Raw genomic sequence first — 23,441 nt, 5'->3', positions numbered from 1 at the left:
CCCACCTGATAAGCTGAAGGTGGCACTGCAAAACAGCAAGCGAAGCCTCTCTCATACACAGCAGCCCCAACATGGGCATACCAAAGAGGAAAGCAGCCCACTGACGTCAGTTAGCCATGATGCTCATGGGGTACTGAGTGGCAGGGTAAAAATCCAAGGCCAGGACTTTAGCCACTATTTTAAATTTTTTTTTTCAAGATACCAGCACTCAAGTCAAACGTGTTCAAAAAGACGACAACAGAAGCAAGACTGGATCCCTTAAGTCAAAGAAAAACCTTACCTATTAATACCTATTAATGCCTTTAATACATTAGTTAGTATGTGGCAAAGCCATTTCCATCTCTACTGTAGTCAAAACCCAAGATTCATTCTTATTTAAAACTTTCTGAAATCAGACTTTGGTTGAGAGTTTTTTGTGCATATCTATAATTGTTGAGATTAAAAAAAATCAAATTAACATTTTATTTCACAACACAGACTGTTCATATTTTTTTTTTTTACACATTTTAAATAAAAGCATAGATTACATACTTTACATGGTATTGAAAAGTAATACATAGTAAGACACAGTAAGTGCTATAGTATCCACAATATTAAATTATTATTCACAAGCTTATTTAAAAATGTAAAAACAACCCCACACATTTGCAGACACTGATTATTTCCAACTTCTAATCAGTATCTAGGATTGGTTTTTCAAAGGCATTCAGGATAATAATGCATAGAAACATCCTGCTGACAACAAGCAAAACATGAAAAAATTAAAATTCTCTTATAAAAGTCCCAATGAAACACTATCGGTAAACTCATACCAAACCGGTGAAATTAAAAGGACCACAAATTCTTGTCGTGAAAAGTAACATCCACTTGAAGAGCTGTATGAAATAAATAAAATGTCTAGCTTAGACTCAGCACACTCACAGAAAGACAAAATGAAACAACTGTGAGGGTTTATTTTTACAAATTTTAAACAATGTTTGTACATTTAGAAAATTGAAACCATCCCAGATCTCCCTTACAGTGCAAGGGACAATTTAAAAGGATTACAAAAGTTTGTATTTTGAATGTAAGCAACCATACAGATCAACATACCTAGAGTTCAGTACTGCCACTAATTATTAAGCCAGCTGTGTCCATAGTGCCTCTAGCACTAGCTCACAGCAGCTCTGGATGCACTGAGGCAATATCATGCTATATTTTGAGCTTTTAATTGTTGCCCTTTTTTGGCTGGTGATCAGTGGTAAGACTCAGTATTTCCTGGATGGCAAAGTTCAGTGTAGAAGCCAAGGATCTAAAGTATAGGATATGGCATGAAGTTCTTTCAACACATCTATCCACAAACTGACCTTGGCTGAAATTCAAGCAGGGGAAACTCTGCTTCCATGGACACATTCCAGTCCAAATCTGATCCATTTTACACCTCCCTCCCCCTGCAAACTAACCTGCATTACCTTACAACAGAAGGGACTCTCACTGGAAACCAGGTGAAGATCCATCAGATTAGCCAACCTATCCACCACCTGGAACAGATCCACCAGACTCTACAGATGTGATGGAGGAGATAAACATTGATTTGTTCCCTTCACTACCACAGCAAGAGAATTCAAGAAGTTGATATGATGCAAACTATCAGCTTTGGCAAGAGACTTTCACCACCAGTGTTCTCTCTTCCCTATTGTCACTTTTCCTCAGGTCATCTATAAATCAGGGTGACCTGCCAAGTAGGGATGTAAGCGACTGGTCAAGTAGTCGACTACACACATTCCCTACTGTATCAGAAGTAGCAAGCGGGGAAGCAGGAGCCAGTGCTAGGGGGAAGCTGGCTTAAAAGCCATCCCCCCCCATGCTGCTGCCTTTATCAGAGGCAGCCACAGGAGGTAGGGAGGAGGCTGCTGCTGCAAAGCAACCTCTGCCTGCAGCAGGTCCAGGCTCACCACAGGCAGGGGCTGCTTCACATCCCACGGAGGGTCCCCAGGGAATTACGGGGGAGCTGGGACCTCCTGTGGACTGGGGTTGCTGCCTGCCAACCCAGCTCTTACTACATTTAAGCTACAGAGCTGCAGCGGGAGGGTAGCTCCCAGACCTGGCATAAGCTGGGACTGAGGCTTCCTCCTTCATCGACTAATCGTGTAGTCAATAGAAATTCTAATCAGCTACACTATTAGCTAATTATTCGTTTCCTAAAATCCCTACATGGGTCTTGAAGCATAAGACTTACATTGGAAATGGGAAACAAGAAAACTGGTGAATTTATGCCATGACTTTTACAGGATATAAAATCAGGATAATTTGCCCCTAAAAGTTTCAGTAAAATTGTGTTGGTTACTATTTAATTTCATTTTTTTAAATGACTATCATGTTAAAGCACCCTTAACCCTTTTGAGTTTAGCAAAGTGTCTGTGTTAAATTGCACTAAAGCTAGCCAGGCTGTGTACTGGATCAGATAAAGGCTTTCTTGCTTTGGCTCTTACTTTCAAGGACTTGTATTACCCAGCTTCACTGTGCTGATTGCTAAGTTTTGCTGTTTAATCAATTGTCATTCTAAGCAAAGGTTTGTCAAATATATTCAATTAGATTGCCAAGTACATTGTTAGATCCTCTTTCCGGACTTACTTATTAAGAATCAAGGAAGAGTGTAGAAGGAGGTGCAGAGTCTGGGGCAGGGAGCTGGATGAAGGGAATGAGGTGCCAGCAGCAGCCTCTGGCTGGGAGGCACTTACCTAGGCTGCTACCAGCTAGCAGCCCTGCAGAACAGGCAGGCTGGAACTACTGCAAGCAGGGAGACTGCTCAAAGCAGCTGGCTGCTCCCTGTGGCTCTCTGCTCTGGGTACCAGGGTGGAGAAAGGGGGGAAGGGAGGCTTTGCACACACCCCTGGTCCAACACAATTTCTCAGCTTCTGAGGGTCCCAGAAGGGGATACTTGAAAACTGCTATCATGTCCCCTTTCAATCTTCTTTCCAAACCAAACAAGCCCAATTCTTTCATTCTTCCTTCATAGGTCATGTTCTCTAGACCTTTAATCATTCTTGTTGCTCTTCTCTGGACCTTCTCCAGTTTCTCCACATCTTTCTTGAAGTGTGGTGCCCAGAACTGGACACAATACTCCAATTGAGGCCTGATCATTGCAGAGTCGAAAGGAAGAATAACTTCTTGGGTCTTGCTCACAACATTCCGGTTAATGCATCCCAGAATCATATTTGCTTTTTTTAGCAACAGTGTCACACTGTTGACTCATATTTAGCTTGTGGTCCACTATGACCCCAGATCCCTTTCTGCAGTAGTCCTTCCTAGACAGTTGCTTCCCATTCTGTATGTGTGAAACTGATTGTTCCTTCCTAAGTGGAGTACTTTGCATTTGTCCTTATTAAACTTCATCCTATTTACTTTGAACCATTTCTCCAGTTTGTCCAGATAATTTTGAATTATGACCCTATCCTCCAAAGTAGTTGCAACCCCTCCCAGCTTGGTATCATCTGCAAATTTAATAAGCATCCTCTCTATGCTAATATCTAAATTGTTGATGAATATATTGAACAGAACCGGTCCCAAAACAGACCCCTGTGGAGCCCCACTTGTTATGCCCTTCCAGCATAATGGTGAACTGTTGATAACTATTCTCTGAGAATGGTTATTCAGTCAGTTATGCACCCACCTTATAGTAGCCCCATCTAAGTTGTATTTGCCTAGTTTATTGATAAGAAGATCATGTGAGACCATTCAAATTGCCTTACTAAAGTCTAGGTATACCACATCCACTGCTTCTCCCCTATCCACAAGATTTGTTATCCTGTCAAGGAAAGTGATCAGATTGGTTTGACATGATCTGTTCTTTACAAACCCATGTTACCTATCACCTTATTATCTGCCAGGTGTTTTCAGATGAATTCCTTAATTATTTGCTCCATTATCTGTCCTTATCTTTATAAGTTATGTCTATACACCAAGAACCAAATTTTTCTCAGTTTCTGTCAAAACCCAAATATTAGGCAGTAACAACATTTACATCGCCATAAAATATTGTTTAGAACAAGTCTAAGCAACAGCAATATTGTTAACTCTCACAAATTAAAACAACAAGAACATAATGAAAGCATGATAGTCCTTAGGGGTTTTCTGTAAGCTGGACTTAATTTTTAATATGTTGTACAGGATGTGGTAAATAAAGGGCTTTTAATTACTGTATTGTAGAGAATATACCCCGTGGTTTTTCCAAATTGAGTTAAAAAAAAAATCTTGTATACCCCGCACACGAGTATAACCTGTAGGGTATACAAGACTTTTCTTTCAAACTGTGCCAGGGTGTATTCTTGAAACTGTGGAGATGATTTGAGATACTCCATATTAAATATTTCTAGGGTTTTCATGTATTACTATATTTTAAATTAAATGATGCATTAGAAGACATATTTACAAATTTCAGTATTTCAACTATTGCTTTCAACAAAGAAAGATGATCTGGGATAACTTCTTTCAGTCTAAAAGGAAATCTGCTACAAAGATAAATTAGCTGATAATTGGAGAAATCTTTAAAGATGAATTATGAAATCAACGATCACACTTCTTATTGCTACAAACAGTGACGACAACAGGGATATTCATCTTTTTTTTTTTCCAGGGTTTCGCTAATGACGTCTCACCATCCATTTCAGAATCACGTGGAATATCATTGGACTGGAGTTAAATTTTCAGTAATTCATGTGTTGAATGTCCTTCTTATCTGTGCTAATAGAGACACATCAGTAGGGTTTTCATTTTCCAAAAGCCTCTCTCAATGACCCATTTATATACAGCTTCTTTTTGTAGGTAGAGTAAAATTTTCTAATGCTCAGAACAGGGCTTTTTGTGAATTGTAATTTGTCCTAAGTGTATTAAGAAATGTAGAATGAATTTGGTAGATATTCTTTTGGTCAATAAAAATGTAAATAACTGAATTATTATAATACAGATTTGCAATAAAGCTAATTGAAATAATCACAATGAACATTAACATTTATGACATTCTTCCCTTTTGTATTTAAATCATCTAGTATTTGGCTTTTTAGAGTGATCAATCTCTCAGAAGTGACTAAATCCATTATATCTGCAGATAAAACTGAAGCCACAGATGTCAGCTCTCAAATGGTACTAGCACCACCAGCAGCGATGACTACTCAAAAGTGAATGAAAGTTGCACTGTCCACTTGTCAGATCCTGCTGTTACAGGAGAGGCACCAAGCAGGTGGGCACCTTTCAGAAGGTGTCAAGTTAAGATACCTGAGCCAACAATTGTGTTTCAGGCTAGTTTTTCAAGACGTTATGATGTAACAGGTTCCCATGTGCTGAACAGCTAAGCATTAGCCAACATTTCAGCAGGTCAGTTCTAGTGCATGTCAGCAGTAATGTATTTCCAGAGACAGACTGCAAAAGTTAGTACTAAAAGCAACTGTTTAGAAAAGACTTCATATGCACTTTCTGAAAAGAAAAAAAAACTCACCACCACGTAATCTTGAATTCATAGATTGGACGCTTGCAGTAATAATGGTTTATCAGATGTTTATCACACACACCAATGCACTGATGATCCACAGTAATTCCCCTGTCTGACAGGTCTGTCACGATACAGTGCAGAAGATCATATACATCAGCTACAGCCTCCCAGGGGCCAAAAGATACATCTACTTCACAGTGATGTTCAAACAGTTTAGTCTCGCTTTCACTTCTTTCAAAACGTAGAGAGTTGAAAAGTGGACACTCATATGGGGTGATGGGCATTTCTTCTTTGAAAACACAGATCTTCAACTTTGCAAATCTTGCTTTTCTCTGCATGGCTCTAAGCTTAGCTATTTCAATTATCCGCTCCAAGTGATCTAAACAACAACAAAGTAATAAACCAATGTCATGTGAGGGACAGAACACTATGCTTTAATGTCAAATCTAACTACTGCATCAAAGCATCATGTGTAACTCTTAATATAATGCCAGAGACAACAGAAGATGTATTCCAGGTTGCCTGTAGCTGGAAATGGCCTACAATAATGAAATTCGCCATATTCATATTGAGAGCGTAGTATCTATGGTATAGATATGCCTTAAATTCTTGTTAAACACAACCTTATGATTGCAAGTGTTATGGGGACTGCTTGAGCAGTATGCCCAAAATTCAAGTTGTGAATAACCAAAGACTGAGAAAATTCAGATTTTTTGGTCTTGAAGTTAGGTGTGAAGTCACACGAACAGCATTATTTTCTTAAATTCAAAGATGGTCTCATACCGGCTTATTTTAATATCAACAGTGTTCCTGTAAGATCTCTAGGTAAAGCTATTAGATGCATACACAGAACAATGCAACACACAGCAATTTTGCTATTGTCTCAGGAAAAATGATGGTGTTACCTGTAAGCTCTTTGAGACAGGAGTCTGTTTATTGTATGACTGGAGAGTGTAACTATCCAAAACCAAAACCAAAATTTGAGTCTTGGAAATGGAAGTTAGGAATCTAAATATGTTTCAGGATTTGAGTGAACAGGAATAGTGGAGCTGCAGAACTTTCTTCCTGTTCATGAAAAAAACCTTTCCATATTTACCTCAGAACATGTAACACTATTAGAAAGTGAACTCAGTCTTTTGAGAATTATTTATACTACATACACCAAGCTACAATCTACATAGTCACTCTTGTTTATTTACCTTTGTAATATGGCATTAAGCCCAGGAAAGCTTGTCTAACTTTTTCTCCTTTAAGAGGCTGGACTTCCTCTAGATTGTCCAGCAATGGTCCTATGGAATAATATTGAGCTTCCTTGTAAACTAACCTCACTCGGTCTCTCGGTGGGAGATCACCAGATCGCAGAAAGTTAAGTATGTCTCTAAACAGAAGGGGGGAAAATATTATTCAGTAACAACTCTTCCAAAACTTTGAGGAAAAAATAACTTGATTATTAAATCTGACATAAAATGGAGACACCATTTTACTCAGTCCAGCAATCCTCAAGCGCAGAAGGTAAGAATGGTCTCTCATTTTTACATAAACTGTGAACTCTATTTTCAAATGCATGTTTTGAGTTACATTTGGCATTTTTGAGCTTCTGGCTGGAAAATGTAATGTCTGTGAAACTAGCAGTGTGGGACTCCAGTTTAAAAATAGAGCAAACTAAACATTCATGATGCTTTAATCTCATAAACCAATTACAGACACAGAGTATAGTCTCCCACTGTTAACAGTAATTGTATTCATTAAGTTCCCAATTTTGCTGAAGAACTATGTTGGCAGACTCTTCTGCCCACTAAATATCTCACGGACATTAAAAAAGCTCCAGGCAGGTGGATAGTATCGGGTGGTGGAGTTGTTTTTACAGGAGCAGGGGCCTTCTCCAATTAGTTTAACAATACAATGAGTGTTTCATTAGAATACGTTTAACAATGGCTTAGATAAGAATGCTCTGAAGATGGAAAAACCACTTTAGAAACATTAACTATTAGTGAACATATGGACCTGAAAACAACAACAGTTGGCCCTTCTTTATATTATTTCAGGAAATATATAAAGCGCTGGCTTAGTTCTTCAGTATATCCATAGTTTGAATACATACTGCTAATATTACTATTTGTTTAGTTTCTAATACGAGAGTTCCCATCAGTAAGAAGCTCACAAATGCCAACATTTGTTTTCAAATAAACAAATCAGTTCAATCATAGTAGGAAATTCTGTCTTTATATATTTTGGACTTTGTCACGGATTTAAGGAACAGCACTTATTGGCTTTGAAGAGAATTAGGTCCTCCTCAACAGGATAGAGATAGATGAAGAACATCCCTCTGTGGGATAATATTTTGGAAATGAGGTTAGAATGCCCAACATATATTTCTACATGCACAGGTCTGACCCTGAAAACACTCTTTGGAGCAGCAATGACTGCCAACAAGTGGGACTAAACATGAGCACAATCACACTCAACGGCTACGTCTACACTGGCATGAATTTCCGGAACTGCTTAAAACGGAAAAGCATCCATGGCCAATGTAGACGCACTTTTCCGGAAAAGAGCCCCGAGCGTCATTTTCGCGATCAGGGCTTTTTTCCGGAAAAGACTACTGGGCTGTCTACACTGGCCCTTTTCCGGAACAGTATTCTGCAATAAGGACTTATGCCCGAGCGGGAGCAGAATAGTTTTTCCGGAATAGCGGCTGATTTTGTACAGTAGAACATCGTTGCTTTTCCGGAAATTCAAGGGCCAGTGTAGACAGCTCGCAGCTTATTCTGGAAAAGCGGCTGATTTTCCGGAATAAGTGGCCCAGTGTAGACACAGCCAACATAAATAATTAGTAAAATTGTTTTGTTTGAGGCCACTGTCTTGTTTGAGACCTTTAGAAGGATGATAACAGAGCTCTGAATATAGCACTGCCACACATCAACAATTTAAAAGAAGTTCTTTGACCTCTTTGTTGTTTTCCCACTTATAATATGTGAACAGGCCTTTTAAAAATATATATACAGGCTGAACCTCTCTACTTCGCACCCTCGGGACCTGACGGGCTGAACCGATGAGAGTTTGCTGGACCACAGGAGATCAATATTGTCTAGCAGCATTATCAACATTTCCATTGCTGAATGGGCTCTTAGAAGACATTCAGGGGTAAATCAGAGCTAAATAACAGCAGAGAACACAGAGCCAGGACTGGTGACTGGAAACAGACTTTATGGGACTGCGGGAAACTTGGCCACATGCATGATAAGCAGACATCCGACTCACTAAAATCATGCTGGACCACAGATGGTGCCAGGACAGAGACTGTCCGTCTAGAAAGGTTCAACCTGTATTATGCTTTGCCTTCACACTTGTCATAGGAGTAGATGATCCACATGCAAAACAAAGATCAATCCAACTATATTTTGCAGAATTTGTAAGAAAGTGAAAATCCCTGAAAGGCAAACATTTTACTCTAATCGTCAGCTTTCTGAAGTGTGTTATAATTAAAGATGGGACAAATGTCTAACAAAAAATTCTTTCAGATAAAAAACTTACAGATTTTATGTGGATGAATATGTGCAGACTTGAACCAGTGTCATACATTTCACTAGCATATAGTGTTAATCTATCCACCTGAATTTATACATACCTGAAATACAGGCAAATAAAAAATACAGACAACAAAAAAAGAGCAAAAGTTTTAAAAAGTAAAAAATTGCAATGTTATCCAAAATTATTTCCCTCTAGGAATTATAGATGATTAATAGGGCAGAGTATTTTACACAGAAGTCAAGCTTGTAAATTAGATAACTCGTTTTATGTTTTTTTTTCTTAATAGCATTGTTATAGTATAAACTTGGACCATATCCACAAATATTCCATTAAACGTTTAAAAACTAACAACCAAAAGAAGATTTTATGAAATATCCTAGGAATATCACTGCCATGCCTTTTTAGGATAAAAGCTACAAAAGATAATGTGACCAAAAATAACAAGAGACCACAATTATTTTGTTATCAGGAATGGTGTCAAACACTCAACTTTTTAAAGTTACGAGCAACTTGTCTCGCTGGATGGAGCTATTGTGCGTATTTGAATGTTCACACACACATTCCCCTCAATTTTGCTGAGGACCAAAAACTCATTGAGGGTTTTTTTGGGGGGGGCGGGGGAGAGGTTTATGCGGGGGTGGGAGGCGGCAGAGGGGTGTGTGTGTGTGTGTGTGTGTGTGTGTAAGTAAGTAAGTAAAATGAGTTACGATATTAGTGTTTTTGGCATTGCAATGTACCGAGAAGTTTGACAGTCTTCTGGGGGGAGTTATAAAAACTGTAGTTGCAGGTTAATCTCACAGATAAAAGATGCAATTCACATGGGCTTGAATGAGAAAATTGCAAATGAATTCTTGCCTCTCTTAAACCTAATGTTGCCTACCACAGTAACAGATTCAAAATTAGAGCAGCAAGGACAATGCACATACCCAAAGTAAGTTCCATCTCTGTCAATAAAATATCTGCCTTGAGCATCTGTTGGAATGTAGTGTCTTCCACTAAACATAGCAGCCAACATGGTGTCTTCATAGCGTTGTAGTGTTGACAGTCTGGTAGTAAAATACATGCCTCCTACATTAAGCGGAACAACTTCTGGGAACTGCAAAAGCAATCATATCACTATTTAAAAGTTAGTCTGTGATGTCTCACAGACATGTATATGACAAGGTCCCTTGGCTCACAGAGAATCTCTATAAAACACAGGATAAGATTACAGACCGAAGATGACACAAGGACTTGGTCTGCAGGGAGATCAAAGTCTGAAGGTTTCATAAAGAGTGGAGGAACATGGAGAGGGAGATCTTCTGACACAAAGAAGACTGTTCCAAGCAAAGAGTGGCTGCATTAAAGCCAATAACCCAAGAGCGAAACAAGGTAACGAAGGAAGAAGTTTAGAGAAAGAAATGGGTAATAATTTTTGGCAGATATAGGTGGAAGAAGAATTGTACTGAGTTTAAAGGGTCAGAATTACTGATCTTTATAACAGGCCAGCGTGTCTAGTATAAAAGACAGCAGATAAATCCTAATGTGGATAAGGGAAGGATATGGGTTTCAAGAGTAGTACTCCTCATTATCAAGCACAAAGGAGTTAGTTTCATTCAGCAAGCTAATTGGCAATGGAAACTAAACTAGAAATTTGTAAGACTTCAGCATGAGGAATAATGGATTCCCTGATACTATGCTATGGTGCTCAAATGTAAGCACCTCCCCAGCTCAGAGGAGAACCGTCTTACACCACCCTTACCTGCTGAGGCAGCAGAGGCAGCGAGTGCCCTGCCTGAGTTGCAGTCGGAGTGGCAGGGTCTTGGAAATCATCCTCTGTATCTGAACTCGACATGGCATTGTCCAGATTTCCACTGGCTTGCTTCTGCCCTGTGACTACCACCATCCCTCTGGCTTTTGTAACCAGGTCTGCTGGGCAGGCAGCCGTGGCAATGCTAAGACACAAGACCCAAGTTATGTGGATACTTTCCCTACCAGCTGCAGACAAGCACAGGGCTGACAGACATAATTGTCCTGTTTTGCACAAGTAATTCATGACATGCTTATTATTGGGAAGTGAATCATAATAAGGATGATGATTATTGTGCTGTGAGTCGAGCTCATAGACACACACACCTCTGGAGGAATGTAGCCTGCCCAGCCGTGCCAGGAAATCTCCTTGTCAAACTCGGGAGCAGGAGAATCCCTGTCACTTAGGGAATGAAATGTCGATTTTCATTGGCTGCCCAATGCAGGATCTGATTGGCTTACTCCTTTTTCAGAAGCAGAGCTGTCATTTCCCAACTGAATTCCAAATAGCTACTGGCTCACCTGCTGCTAAATTACAATTGGCTGTTTGCAGAGTTGTGTTCTGAAAGCTGTTCTCTTATTGGTTGGAATGCACTGTATTAACCAAGCTATTGTTTACAATATTGCTGTCAAGTCATTTAATCATCTTGCATCTTTCAAAGCAGTTTTTGCTCAGCTGTGTGTTAGTGCAGTAGCTTCAGATGCTTACAGAAGCCTTTTCTTGACATTGTGATTTACTGGAAGACTTTGGTACCAACTCTCATACAATCTTAACCTCCTAAAAACAAGCTAAAATTTAGCATTCGAAACACAAACATGTTGAAGGTTTTCTGTGAATTGAGTCTCATGCAGCTGTGGATTTAGACTAATACAGCATGATGCGGATAGTAAAGGCTCATCTTATGTAGCAGAAAAGCAAGGCCATTCAGGTGGAAATATTGCATTTTCTTCTGTGCAGTTGTGGGGGGAATTAGTAAGGGCACAACTGAATCCTCCTCCATTCTCTACACTTTGTTTCCCCCCTGTAGTCTTTTGCTCCTCTAAAGACTTGTGTACATACGGCAAGTGGAAAAACATTACAGCTCAAAACTTTTTAGGCTTCTATTGGTGCACTAAACACGTCTGTGTTATCCTAATCTTTGTGATGGTCTCACTTAAAGTTTGCAGCTGGTTTTGACACTGTTATTATTCCGGGCCAGTTACTGGTATTTTGTAGTAGATGGGACTGCTCAAAGCAACAAGCATCACTCCAAGATTAGGACCTTTACTTACAGCTTTTAACTTTTTCCTCACAGTGGCATTTTAGCCTCATTCCTAGCACATCCACAGACAGTCCCCTCATTCCTCCAGCCTGGGAACTGAATTCCCTTCAAAGCTATCGACATTGCTCCTCAGGCTGACCGAGAGGAATGCACAGAAACTCGGTTGTTTTTAGTATAACCAACCCGTGAACTGTGTCATTAAACAGTATTTAGTTCCATTTCACAGGAAAACAGGCTACCTACTGCCTCTTCCACAACCACCCAGCTTTTTGGAACGAGATATAATCTGCTTCTGCTCCACATTCCCAACCTTTTTGGTTGCGGGAGTATGAGTTTCTGGCATCTTTACTCCAGTTTCACGTCCCATCTGCAGAATTCCTTCAGCACCTAGTTCTTCAAGTGTCTCTTGTTTTTAAGTTTCTACATTAACAGCGATTTCCCTCCTGTGCCGCGTGCCCAGCGGTGGGGCTACCCATACGCCATGTGCCGGAACAGCCCATGTGCCGCATGCCCGGGGGTGGGGCCGCCACCGCTCGTGTGCTGCATGTCTGGGCCCGGCGCCGCTCCTGTACTGCGCGCCCAGGGCTGGTGCCACCCCTGTGCCGCGCGCCCAGGAGCCAGCACCGCCCATATGCTGCATGTCTGGGACCAGCACAGCCCTTGCACCAGGCACCCGGGGGCGGGGCCGCCCGTACGCCGCGCGCCCAGGGGGCTGGGCTGGCCCTGTTCACTTGGTGGGCAGGCACCATGTTGGAACCACTGCACTACAACATTTATATGGACCCATAATTGTGGAGTGTGAGCACCTCAAAATCTTTTCTGTGTGTATCCTCATGACATGCCTGTGAGGTAGGGCAGTGCTATTGTCCCCACCATATAGAGGGGGAACTGAGTGTCTGAGAAGATAAGTGACTTGACCAAGCTCATAGAGAAACTCTGTGGCAGAAAAGGAAGTTGCAGGTAGGTCTCCCAAGTTAGCGTCCTAACTACTGAAACATTATTTCTGTCCTTGTGCTTTAACTGCCATCTAATGGCTACTTAGCAGGCTACGTGAAGGGAGTTTGATGGTCGGACTCCTGATCCAGGTGGGATCCCATCAGATGCTATACTGGTGGATAGTGTCAGAACCCACACAGAACAGAATCTAAACATTAAAAAATATCGCCAAAACTAGCAATCATTGTGGCAGTCTCTGTAGAAAGGCTGTCCCAGTATATTAGATGGCAATGTGGGTGAGGTACGTTCTTTACTAGATCAATTAGTGCTGGTGGATGAGAAACACTTTTGAGCTTACACAAAAGTTCTCCAAGTCCGTGAAGACACTCAGCATGTCACAGCTAAATACAAAGGTGGAACGGATCATGAGTTAACATGCAGTTAACATTAGGGAGTGAGGATTTTACAGGTATAAACAAAAAAACTGGCCCACAAAAGCTCATCACCTAATAAACCATCTTGTTAGTGTTTAAAGTGCTACATAGTCCTGTTTTTTGTTTCAGCAAGACCAGACTAACACGGCTACATCTCTATTACTATTTTACGGGCATAGGTACTGAACTACCTTTTGAGGATGAGTCTATGCACCCAGCTCAGGTTTGAATGGTGTAGAAAAAACTGCCATTGCTGCCTCACATGCTGTGTTTGTCCTGCAAGTGCAGAACTGCAGTCTCCACCAGCTGCTAGTCCAATATCTTTCAGTGGCACTCACTTCCATTAATTCCCAACCCCATAAAAGGGTGTTTTTTTAAAAAGACTGAACAAAAATCAGAGTGTAGCTTATAAGAGCAACAGTGCCTTTCCAATAGAAACTGTGAAAAAAGACAATTAAAAAAAAGTGCTTCATGAAGCAAGAAACTGGCCTCTATTTCTTCTGAAAAGGAAAAAAAAATGCTGCCAGCTGATATATTGCAAGCAGAATGGACTGCTAACCAGCCCCAAAATAAAAATAAATTATTCATGATGGAAAACATAGATCTAACAGGAGATGGTATTTTCCATTAATAAAACTCAATTTTTAGCTTTGGAATGGCACTTCGTGCCAAAGATATTTTTACGTGAATGCTCTAGCTATATAACCACAAAGAATTCCCTTCTCTGTTACTCCAAAAGCAACACACATCAGAATATTTTGCATGTGCATGCCACTGAGGATGTTAATCACTCATTTTTAGCACAAAAGGAGGGGGGAAATACCTTAAAAGGCTCTTAGCTATTATTTTCATACTAGCCAATTAGCCCGTCATAAGACGGGATTTTCAGGTCTTCTCTCCTGAACACTCTCTCTCTCTCTTCCTACTGCCTCCCCCCTCTCTCTCCGTCTCTTTCTTTCTCTTCTCCCCTCCTGCCTCTCTCTCTCCATTTCTCTTCTCCTCCTCCTCCTGCCTCTCTCCCCCCTCCGCCTCTCCCCTTCCCCACCGCCGTGGCACTTGGTTGCGCGCTCAGCCAGGCTGCCACAGGAGAGGAGGGGCGGGGCAGTGACATACATTGCCAGGGGGCGGGGCTGTCTACATCACCGCCCCCCCCCCCGCAGCGGCCCTGCTAAGGGGCACACCACTCAGCACCACGGCAGGAGGGGGGGCAGTGACGTACATGGCCCTGCCCCCTGGCCGTGTACATCACCGCCCCGCCCCCCTTCCTGTCCCACCGCGCCCACCTGAGCAGCACTCAGCTGGGCCCTGGTGGGGGGAGCAAGCAGCGACAAGTGGCCCATGGCTGCACCCCCACCCCCTCGCCAGGTCTGCTTCCCGTCCCCCTCCTCCCGTCCAGCCCCACGGCCCCCGAGCCCCTCTCAACTCTGCTTCCCACCCCCTCGGCCACCTGGACAACCCCCGCCAGCACTGCTTCCCTCCCCACTTCCTCCAGGCCCCCGCATCCTCCCCTAGAGCCCCCGATTCCCCCCCCCCCCAGCTCTGCTTCCCATCCCCCTTCTGGCCAGCCCGCCCCCCTTCCCCTCCCTGCGTGGCGCCCCGCCCCCCTTCCCCTCCCTCCTCATCTGTGGCGCGCTGCGCCACTCCCAGCTGAGCGGCACTCCTGGTGGGGGAGCAAGCAGAAATTATAGTAGAAATTTGCCTTTGCAAAGTATTCTGTAGACGATATCATACTATTCTTAGGTCAGATTTTTAAAGATTTTTAAGTAACTAGTGGGATTTTCAAAAGCATCTAGGTGCTCTTAAGATAAGAAAAATATTAACAGATTTTTTGGACTTTTTTTGTTTTTAAATCCGGTGTTACTAATTAATACATGGTAAATACATGTAAGGCCAGATCTTTGCTATGTGGTACAGTTCTGGCTCTTATGATGCTGGTTTGTAGGATGAAACCTTATCTGCAAGCTCTCTGAGAAACATCTGTCTGTTAGAAAGGATGATGATACATGCACTGCAAGGTCTCAGAGGGGCAGCCCTGTTAGTCTGTAACTAAAAAAACAAATCTAAAAACAACAATGGCCCTGTAGTATCTTAGAGACTAACAAAAATACATATATAGTGTCATGAGCATTCCTGGGCACCGACCACTTCTTCAACCATGGGTAGTGTTAATTTTCTATTTATTTGACTTCATATTAAGTAATCACAAGCACTTCTTGTTAATTACCCCTTGCTTTCATATATTTTCATCCATACCTATGGACTACTTAAAATATATCTTTATATCTAGGGTTTGTTTCTCTACAGGTGGGTGCACATCCACACACTACCTCGATACTGGTGTTGCGCATAAGAAATTTCAACCTGCCCAAAAGAAAATTCAACCCGCCCAAGGATGGAAAATTGAAAGCAGTGGTCACCAACCAGTCAATCGGGATCTACTGGTCGATCTTGGAGCCTCTGACAGGGGATCCTGACAGATTTGGCCAACAGGTTATCAATCCCAGCACTTCAGCTGCCTTTCCCCTCCCCCAACTGCTGCACATCTCCTGCCCTTTGCCTTGGAGCTGTCCCCTCAGGAGAGTCTGCTTGCTGTGAGGGGCAGGGAAGGAAGAAGGGGCGGTGATGTCAAGGTTCTCCCCTCCCACCCTGTATCCTATTTCCACAGCAGAGAGGGGGCACAACAGGACTTGGGAAGGAGTTTGCTGGTTGCCTTTGGGAGCGGTGCAGGGCCAGGACAGGGGTGAGCCTGCCTTCGCCCCGCTGCACCACCATCCAAGAGCCACCCGAGGTAAGCAGTGCCCAGCTGGTGCCCACATCCCGAAACCCTATCCCAGTCATGAACCCCCTCCTGCACCCCAAGTCCCTGCCCCAGCCCTGAGCACCCCTGCATCCAAACACCCTCCCACAGCCTGCACCTAGAACCCCCTCCAGCACCCTAAATGCCTGCCCCACGCTCAGCTCAGAGCCCCTCTCACACTCCAAATCCCTTAATCCAAGACCAGAGCCTGCAACCCAACCCTCTGCCCCAGACTGGTGAAAGGGAGTGAGGGTGGGAGAGGGAGGATGGGATGAGCAGGGATGGGGACCTCACAGGAGGACAAAGGAGGCGGGGCAAAGGTATTTGGGTTTGAGATAGATCTTGGATTGCACTTAACTACAAAAAATGATCTCGTGCTTAAAAAGGTTGGAGACCATTGATCTAAAGGGAACACTCTAGCAGTGAGGCTGGGAACAGCAAGCCCTTTTAAATAGCAAAAGGGCTTGCAGCTCTCATCCCCCACAAAGTTGATGCCTGGGAGCTGCAAGGGAGGCACGTGCCCTTTCAACTCCTGCTATGTAACAGCTCTGCTCCTTCTGTTCAAAGCCCCACCCCTTCTGGTGCTGCCTGTGACCACTTCAAAAGTTGTTGGAAGTGGCCCCCATTCAAAAATTTTTGCCCACCCCTGTGCTACGTTCTGATGAATCCTCAAAACCCCACCCCCACAAAGAAGCCCCTACCGCTAACAGAATTTTGACACTTGAAGAAATAAGTCCATGAAGTCCACTTGGGACTTCACTTTCAAGGGGTATGTCTACACTACCCCGCTAGTTCGAACTAGCGGGGTAATGTATGCATACCGCACTTGCTAATGAAGCCCGGGATTTGAATTTCCCGGGCTTCATTAGCATAAGCGGGGAGCCGCCATTTTTAAATCCCCGCTGCTTCGAACCCCGTGTAGCGCGGCTACACGGGGCTCGAACTAGGTAGTTCGGACTAGGGTCCTATTCCGAACTACCGTTACTCCTCGTGAAACGAGGTGTACCGGTAGTTCGGAATAGGCACCCTAGTCCGAACTACCTAGTTCGAGCCCCGTGTAGCCGCGCTACACGGGGTTCGAAGCAGCGGGGATTTAAAAATGGCGGCTCCCCGCTTATGCTAATGAAGCCCGGGAAATTCAAATCCCGGGCTTCATTAGCAAGTGCGGTATGCATACATTACCCCGCTAGTTCGAACTAGCGGGGTAGTGTAGACATACCCATGCACTGTAAGGTAGTGTTGCCTAAGGGACAGAGCACTACACGGGGAACCAGGAGACCTGGTTCTATTCCTGGCTCTGCCACTGGCCTGAGAGACGTTGAGTGCAATGTGAGGCTTCTGTTTTGTCTCAGCTTTTTCCCTGGGGATAATGACATTGATTCTTTTGTGCAGGGCTTCAAGATCTATAGATGAAAAGTGCTAAATAAGAGCTAGTAGTATTCCTGCTATTGCTCTTACATAGAAGGTACTCAGATCTGCAGCAGTATAAAATCCTAAAATAGATTATTTTCATCACTAGCTGAGTTATGTAGACTCACTCTGCAAAGACCAATTATATTGTATTTCCTTGGCAGCAGAACTTGTGTTTAGCTCATCAGACTACACAGGTTTTAAAAATCTCTTTTCTTGGAAGGCCATCCAACCTTTATCTGACTTTGGCATCTTATTTTAAAGGAGACATCTAGGTTTGACAAATGGGACTGACTAGAGTCTATACAACATCTAAGAAGTTCAATAAGAAACATCTGCGCTGCAAAGGGTAGACGTAGGTGCTGACCGCCAGTAGAAAAACATCCTGGAACTAATGAGATAGTGAGTTTTCATTACATAGCCCTATTTTCTTCACCATACAAAATGCATAGATTTATGAAGGCAGGAGGATGTGTCTTTGGCAATTATTTTAAATTTTATTATGAAATAAAGACCTACATTTAATGAGACAGATACTCAGTAAAAGTTCGCTGCACCACACACAGCACAAATGTTCGTTAATAAAAGTGTGTTCAAGCTTTTAAAAAAACAATTTTGGTAGGGATTCCTTCAACAAAAATTTCTTCAGATCCCTAAAACTGCCCAACAGCTTATAAAAGCCTTTGACTGAAAATTGTGTAGCACACTGCAATCTCATTTCACAGAAGCTGAGATGATAATCTAGGGTTATTACAGATAAACTCTAATTACCCAAATTTCTCAGAGGACACCCAAACTTCCAGATCATTTGAGTCGGTTCTGAATTAACAAAATTCAGATTCTACATGAATGTCTGATTCAAGGGGAGAGAACGAATTTTGGATAATCATAAAATAGCCGTAATTTATGAAGAGCCAAAAGTGACAAAAACTCATTCAAATTCCCCTTTTCCAATAAAGTAAGGCTTTGAGAAGGAGGAATTACTAGTAATATTTCTCCTCTACTTCTCCACTTCATCTCGAAAGGCGTGTAATCAACCCAAAATTTTTGGGAAAAAGATTAGAAGAAAAATATAGTATGCTACTATTATACTGTAGAATATCTACACTCCAACGACAGTGCATCATCTGTTAGATTGATTTTTATTAGCTGTCAAAGGAAAACTTGAAAAGAACCTATCCCAGCTAATTCGAATCGGTAAATACTCACATTACCTTAGTTCTTGTTACTTAGAGGCTTATTCACAGTGATAACATTAAAACTTTTAACCCAATTTTGAAGTCTGGGCACATGCATTGGGGAGCCTAATTCTGTGTATATTTCCATTCTGCATCTAAGATGTGTATTCACATGCCCCCGTAGCACCCTGCTTGAATGCTCAGTTGTGGAATTTGGTGTTCTAGTTTAGGTACCCATGGTTGAAAACCTTGGCTATACAACTAGCATTTCCAGCAACACAACTGCCTCTGCAGAGAAGTACAGCATACATCGCAGCCCAGAAAGAATAAGAATTTGCAATAACATTTATTTTATATCTTAAGTGAGTGAACAGATCAATTTGTTAATAAGATGTTTCAGTCATTTGTGAAAGATGAATGCTCAAATAATCAGGAGAAGAAAATTAATTATAATTGTATTTTGTTTAACCTGTGTTTTGATGTTCATTAACGGGTAATTGAAGTTGTTGTCTAAAGTTGCTTTATTTCCTGCTCATCCTCAGACATCCCAGCATACCACGGCGTAGTGACATTACTATCACTGTTGACCAGCACTGGAACAAGAAGTCTGCCTAAAAGAAAAAGATAAGCAAATCTTTCTGAGTGGGTGGTTATACTTTCTGATTCTCTGCCACTAAGCCAATGCTGTTGTGTTTGAATTCATAACTGGACAGGGGAATATGTAATTCACTCCCAAACACCACCTCCTATCATAAATTCCTGCTTTAATTAGTTAACTGATACCTTTTAAAAATTACAGAACTATTTATGTTCATATTAGGTTTTCTAAATTGTTCTCACCGCCTGCCCCCTTTTTGTTTGAACAACATTTTTGGACGTTAAGTAAGTAGCTGGGGCCCCTTAAATTTTTCAAGATCATACTAAGGCCAGAGCGAGTAAAGAAAATTAACGGAGACACTTTGTTAATAGGATGTATCATTGTATCTGATGCCTAATTTAGAACCTTAGGCTCATCTAATTAATCCAATTATATACAGGAATATATCATCCCAATTTACAAACTGCTGTTCCATTTAATAGACAAGATTTCTCATTTCTCTCTAGATGCTGTCTGTCACAGTGAAATCCCCAACCTGGCACTTCGGAGTGTAAGTAATGGGAGCCAGTTAGCAAAATAAAAACACTGTCACATCCCGTCTCTGCAGTCGTTGTCTAAAAAGTTTTCCTGATTTCAGTTTCCCATGAAATCCATCACATTGCCACTACCAAGAATACACATTTTCTTTTCCAGGGAAGAAATCACTTGGAATCTCTTCCCTGAGGGCAACCCCCCCCCCCAAGGGGTTGGAAAACAAACAAGAACATTATTGTGGAGAACAAGGAACCTGTGCTCTGTCTCCAGTAAAGTGTCTGCAGCTAGGCACTTAAGTTTAAGGACACAAAAAAAATCAACCAATATCATTAACAGAAGAAAAGGAAAACATTTTACTATTAAAATAAGACTATTTTGCAAGCACAGTGAATGACCTGGTGTTAAAAAGCCATGAATTGAAACAAAACTCAGGGACTCTCCCTGGGATTAGTTCTTCGTTCCAAGAGAGAAAAAAAGACATTTCCAAACCCCAAACAAGGAAAATAATAAACCTGACAGACTGCCTAAACCTTTTCCTACTAACACATTCTGATGAGCTCAGGTGATCTGCTTTGGGGGAGTTCATTTCTTCCCTCTATACCTGAAGAAAAATCTCTTTCCCAAGAGATTGCTTCCCCGCCTCTCCCCTTTGAAATTCTTTAGCTGCATTTCATTGGCTCAATGCCCAAAGCCCCATCCTTCATTTTACATTTAGCTTAACCCTTTCTTCGCTCCTCCAGATAAGTTAGGCTTTCCTTTGCAGCTCCCTTTCATGACACTGTCACTTGGGTCTTTTCAGTTACTGTATGAGCCTGCCTAGATAGTTTTGTTTCATTTTCTAGGGAAGACAACAGAACTAATGCGGTCTCACCTTCTATTGTGTTACATACTCCTCCTTCAGTCTGCGTATTTCATGCAACTGTTAGCACAAATGCGGTTTTCTCAGCTCTTTTCAGATTGGTTTAAATAATTTTACTTCTCAGGCAGACTATTCCTAAGATGCAGTGAAGTTACGTACATGAAAAACTTGGTCTTTGCAGAGACAGAACATTGTGCATGGCTGAACAACAGCCACCTGAAAGATTAGGAGTAACTTTTCAAATGAGTCCCATGTGGTCAAGGGTTTGTGTGTATTAAGTGAGGAAGACACAGGCAATTGGAGAAGAGTTATAATAGTCTGAGAAAGGAAAGCATCCCTAAAACAAGTGAGAGAACATTCTTAAACAGCAAAGGAACCCATGAGATATGATTAGCAGAATGCTACAACTCAGTTTAACACATCAGCAATATTACTGACTGTAAATGTAAAGGCCTACATACATTCTTAGTGAAAGGCAAAAGGGTATTTTGCACACATGCCATCAATTAAATCCATCTGGTTGGACCAAGGCAGAACAGTTTAAAACAAAGACATACTGTTTAGTTGGATATGAACAGAAGCAGCATCACTGGCAGTAACCTCCCTAGGTGCTGGGATGAAGTCTGCTCATGTGTACTGCCTGTTCTGTATTTGCTGACATTATGATTAACACCAAAAGCCTGCATAGTCCCCTTCAACAGTTCTTCCTACAAAACTATTTTTCTTACAAGACAGATTGACACACACATTCTTTATGAGTAGCGCCAATTTACCCCCACAGTTTTTAACTGAAAATTATAAAGGAGCAGAGCACACTGTGAAAATCATTCTTACGCCACCTGGTTGCAATATTCCAAAGTAACCTATTTTTTGTTTATAAAACACCTGTTGCAGCCCTACTAGGCCTTTCAGGGCATATTTCTGAATTGCCATGCCGTAATTTTAAGGCAGTTTTGGGAATACTGCTGTGTGTTTCAAACAGAACTATAGAGTTCAATTTGGATTTCTTGTCTGACTTTATTGCAACATCTCTCACCTAGATGCTTGTTAGTGACAGCTTTTTAAAAAACAAAATAAACAGCTCTCTGCCAAAACTGCATCCATCACCACAGCATGCCAGTGTCTACCAATGAGCTGCTTTTTTAACGATTAGAAATGCACTATTGAATCTATCCTTCTGCTTGCACATATCACACTATCACAAGGCAATCCTCAGTAAATGACTGATTACAAGCAAGTGGAAAAAACCCCATAATACCTGTACATAAAAAAAATCCCCAAATATATGCAGGTGAATAGTGGTCCTTCTGTGTTGCAGCTGCAGCTATAAATGTCCTTGCTTCAGCTTGCAGATGGAAAAGGCGATTCTGCACAGATCCTCAACATTTCATTAGCAGTATCTAAAGAGCACAGGTAGAAACACCACCCCTTCCCCTGGGATAACAGCCAGCCTGGCCTCTTCTCCCTGCCAGAAAGCCCCTGACTTCTGAGTCCGCCACAGTCTGGGGGGACAAGGCCAATGGGAATAGACCCACATGCATCTCTCCCGCCACGGGGCATGGTCCCCAGCTTGAGTAAAGCAATGGTGAGAATGCACGTCCCCCTTCCCCCATGGGGCACGGCTCCCGGCTGGGGAGAGCTATAGGGGGTGCACGCCCCCCCCCCGGCACGGCTCCGGGAAAGCTATAGGGGGGTGCACGCCCCCCCATGGGACACGGCTCCCGGCTGGGGAGGGCTATAGGGGGGTGCACTCCCCCCCCCGGCACGGCTCCCGGCTGGGGAGGGCTATAGGGGGGTGCACTCCCCCCCCCGGCACGGCTCCCGGCTGGGGAGGGCTATAGGGGGGGGTGCACTCCCCCCCCGGCACGGCTCCCGGCTGGGGAGGGCTATAGGGGGGTGCACTCCCCCCCCAGGCACGGCTCCCGGCTGGGGAGGGCTATAGGGGGGTGCACTCCCCCCCCCGGCACGGCTCCCGGCTGGGGAGGGCTATAGGGGGGTGCACTCCCCCCCCCCGGCACGGCTCCCGGCTGGGGAGGGCTATAGGGGGGTGCACTCCCCCCCCCGGCACGGCTCCCGGCTGGGGAGGGCTATAGGGGGGTGCACTCCCCCCCCCGGCACGGCTCCCGGCTGGGGAGGGCTATAGGGGGGTGCACCCCCCGGCTGCGCAGGGACGAGCAGGGTCCGCGTGCCCTGCCCCCTCACCTGCGGCGGCGCCCCCGCTCCGCGGCCGCCCGAGGGATGCGCAGCCCCTCCCCGGCCGAGACGAGGCCCCGCCTCCGCGTGCCGCGTCACGCGCCTGGCCCGGGCGCAGGGCGGCCGGCGCGGGGGGCGGGGCCTCGGCCGGGATCCTCCCCTTGTGGGCGGGGCGAGGCGGAGCCGAACCAGCGCGTCGGCCCGGCTCCCAGGGGCTCCCCGCCTGCCAGCGGCCAATCACACCGCGGCGCGAGCCCCCAAACCCCGCCCAGTGCCCGCAGGGGGCCCGAGCGGTTCCAGGTTCAGCACCTGGATTGCAAGTCTGCAGCTGACACTAGCGGGGGGGAGGCTGATAGGCTGGGGGGCAGGGCCAGGGCCCAGGGTGACCTGGGCAGATTGGAGGATTGGGCCACAAGAAATCTGATGAGGTTCAACAAGGACAAGTGCAGAGTCC

The 23,441-nt window shown here is 43.5% G+C and overlaps 1 protein-coding gene across 8 annotated transcripts; it reads right to left on the bottom strand.

Moving 5' to 3' along the window:
• Positions 1–448: 448 nt before the first annotated feature.
• On the bottom strand, positions 449–23,108 carry KCTD7 (potassium channel tetramerization domain containing 7). 8 transcript variants are annotated; one of them, XM_089772200.1, is made up of 8 exons: positions 22,997–23,070; positions 22,053–22,194; positions 19,273–19,414; positions 10,740–10,932; positions 9,925–10,094; positions 6,667–6,845; positions 5,474–5,846; positions 449–4,722 (listed from the first exon to the last, which is right to left on the bottom strand). In XM_089772200.1, exons 4-8 carry the CDS (start codon positions 10,881–10,883, stop codon positions 4,686–4,688), a joined length of 903 nt encoding a protein of 300 aa, XP_089628326.1. In that variant the 5' UTR covers positions 10,884–10,932; positions 19,273–19,414; positions 22,053–22,194; positions 22,997–23,070; the 3' UTR covers positions 449–4,685. The 8 variants fall into 8 exon arrangements, with proteins under 8 accessions (XP_089628326.1, XP_089628328.1, XP_089628325.1 ...); XM_089772202.1 differs by having other exon boundaries at positions 22,053–22,161; positions 22,997–23,055; XM_089772199.1 differs by lacking the exon at positions 22,053–22,194 and having other exon boundaries at positions 22,997–23,108.
• Positions 23,109–23,441: the final 333 nt, after the last annotated feature.

The sequence above is a fragment of the Pelodiscus sinensis genome, chromosome 21 (genome assembly GCF_052426305.1).
Source record: "Pelodiscus sinensis isolate ZL-2025 chromosome 21, ASM5242630v1, whole genome shotgun sequence".
NCBI lineage: Eukaryota > Metazoa > Chordata > Testudines > Trionychidae > Pelodiscus > Pelodiscus sinensis.
This window is presented reverse-complemented; position numbering and strand designations above follow the sequence as displayed.

Excerpts from the sequence above, each read along its gene's own strand:
- KCTD7 (XM_089772199.1), bottom strand. The coding sequence starts at position 10,883 with ATGGTGGTAGTCACAGGGCAGAAGCAAGCCAGTGGAAATCTGGACAAT. Across the intron at positions 10,095-10,739 it reads TGCCTCTGCTGCCTCAGCAG|TTCCCAGAAGTTGTTCCGCT; the intron begins GTAAGGGTGGTG and ends TTGCTTTTGCAG. Across the intron at positions 5,847-6,666 it reads CTTAATGCCATATTACAAAG|ATCACTTGGAGCGGATAATT; the intron begins GTAAATAAACAA and ends GTTGTTGTTTAG.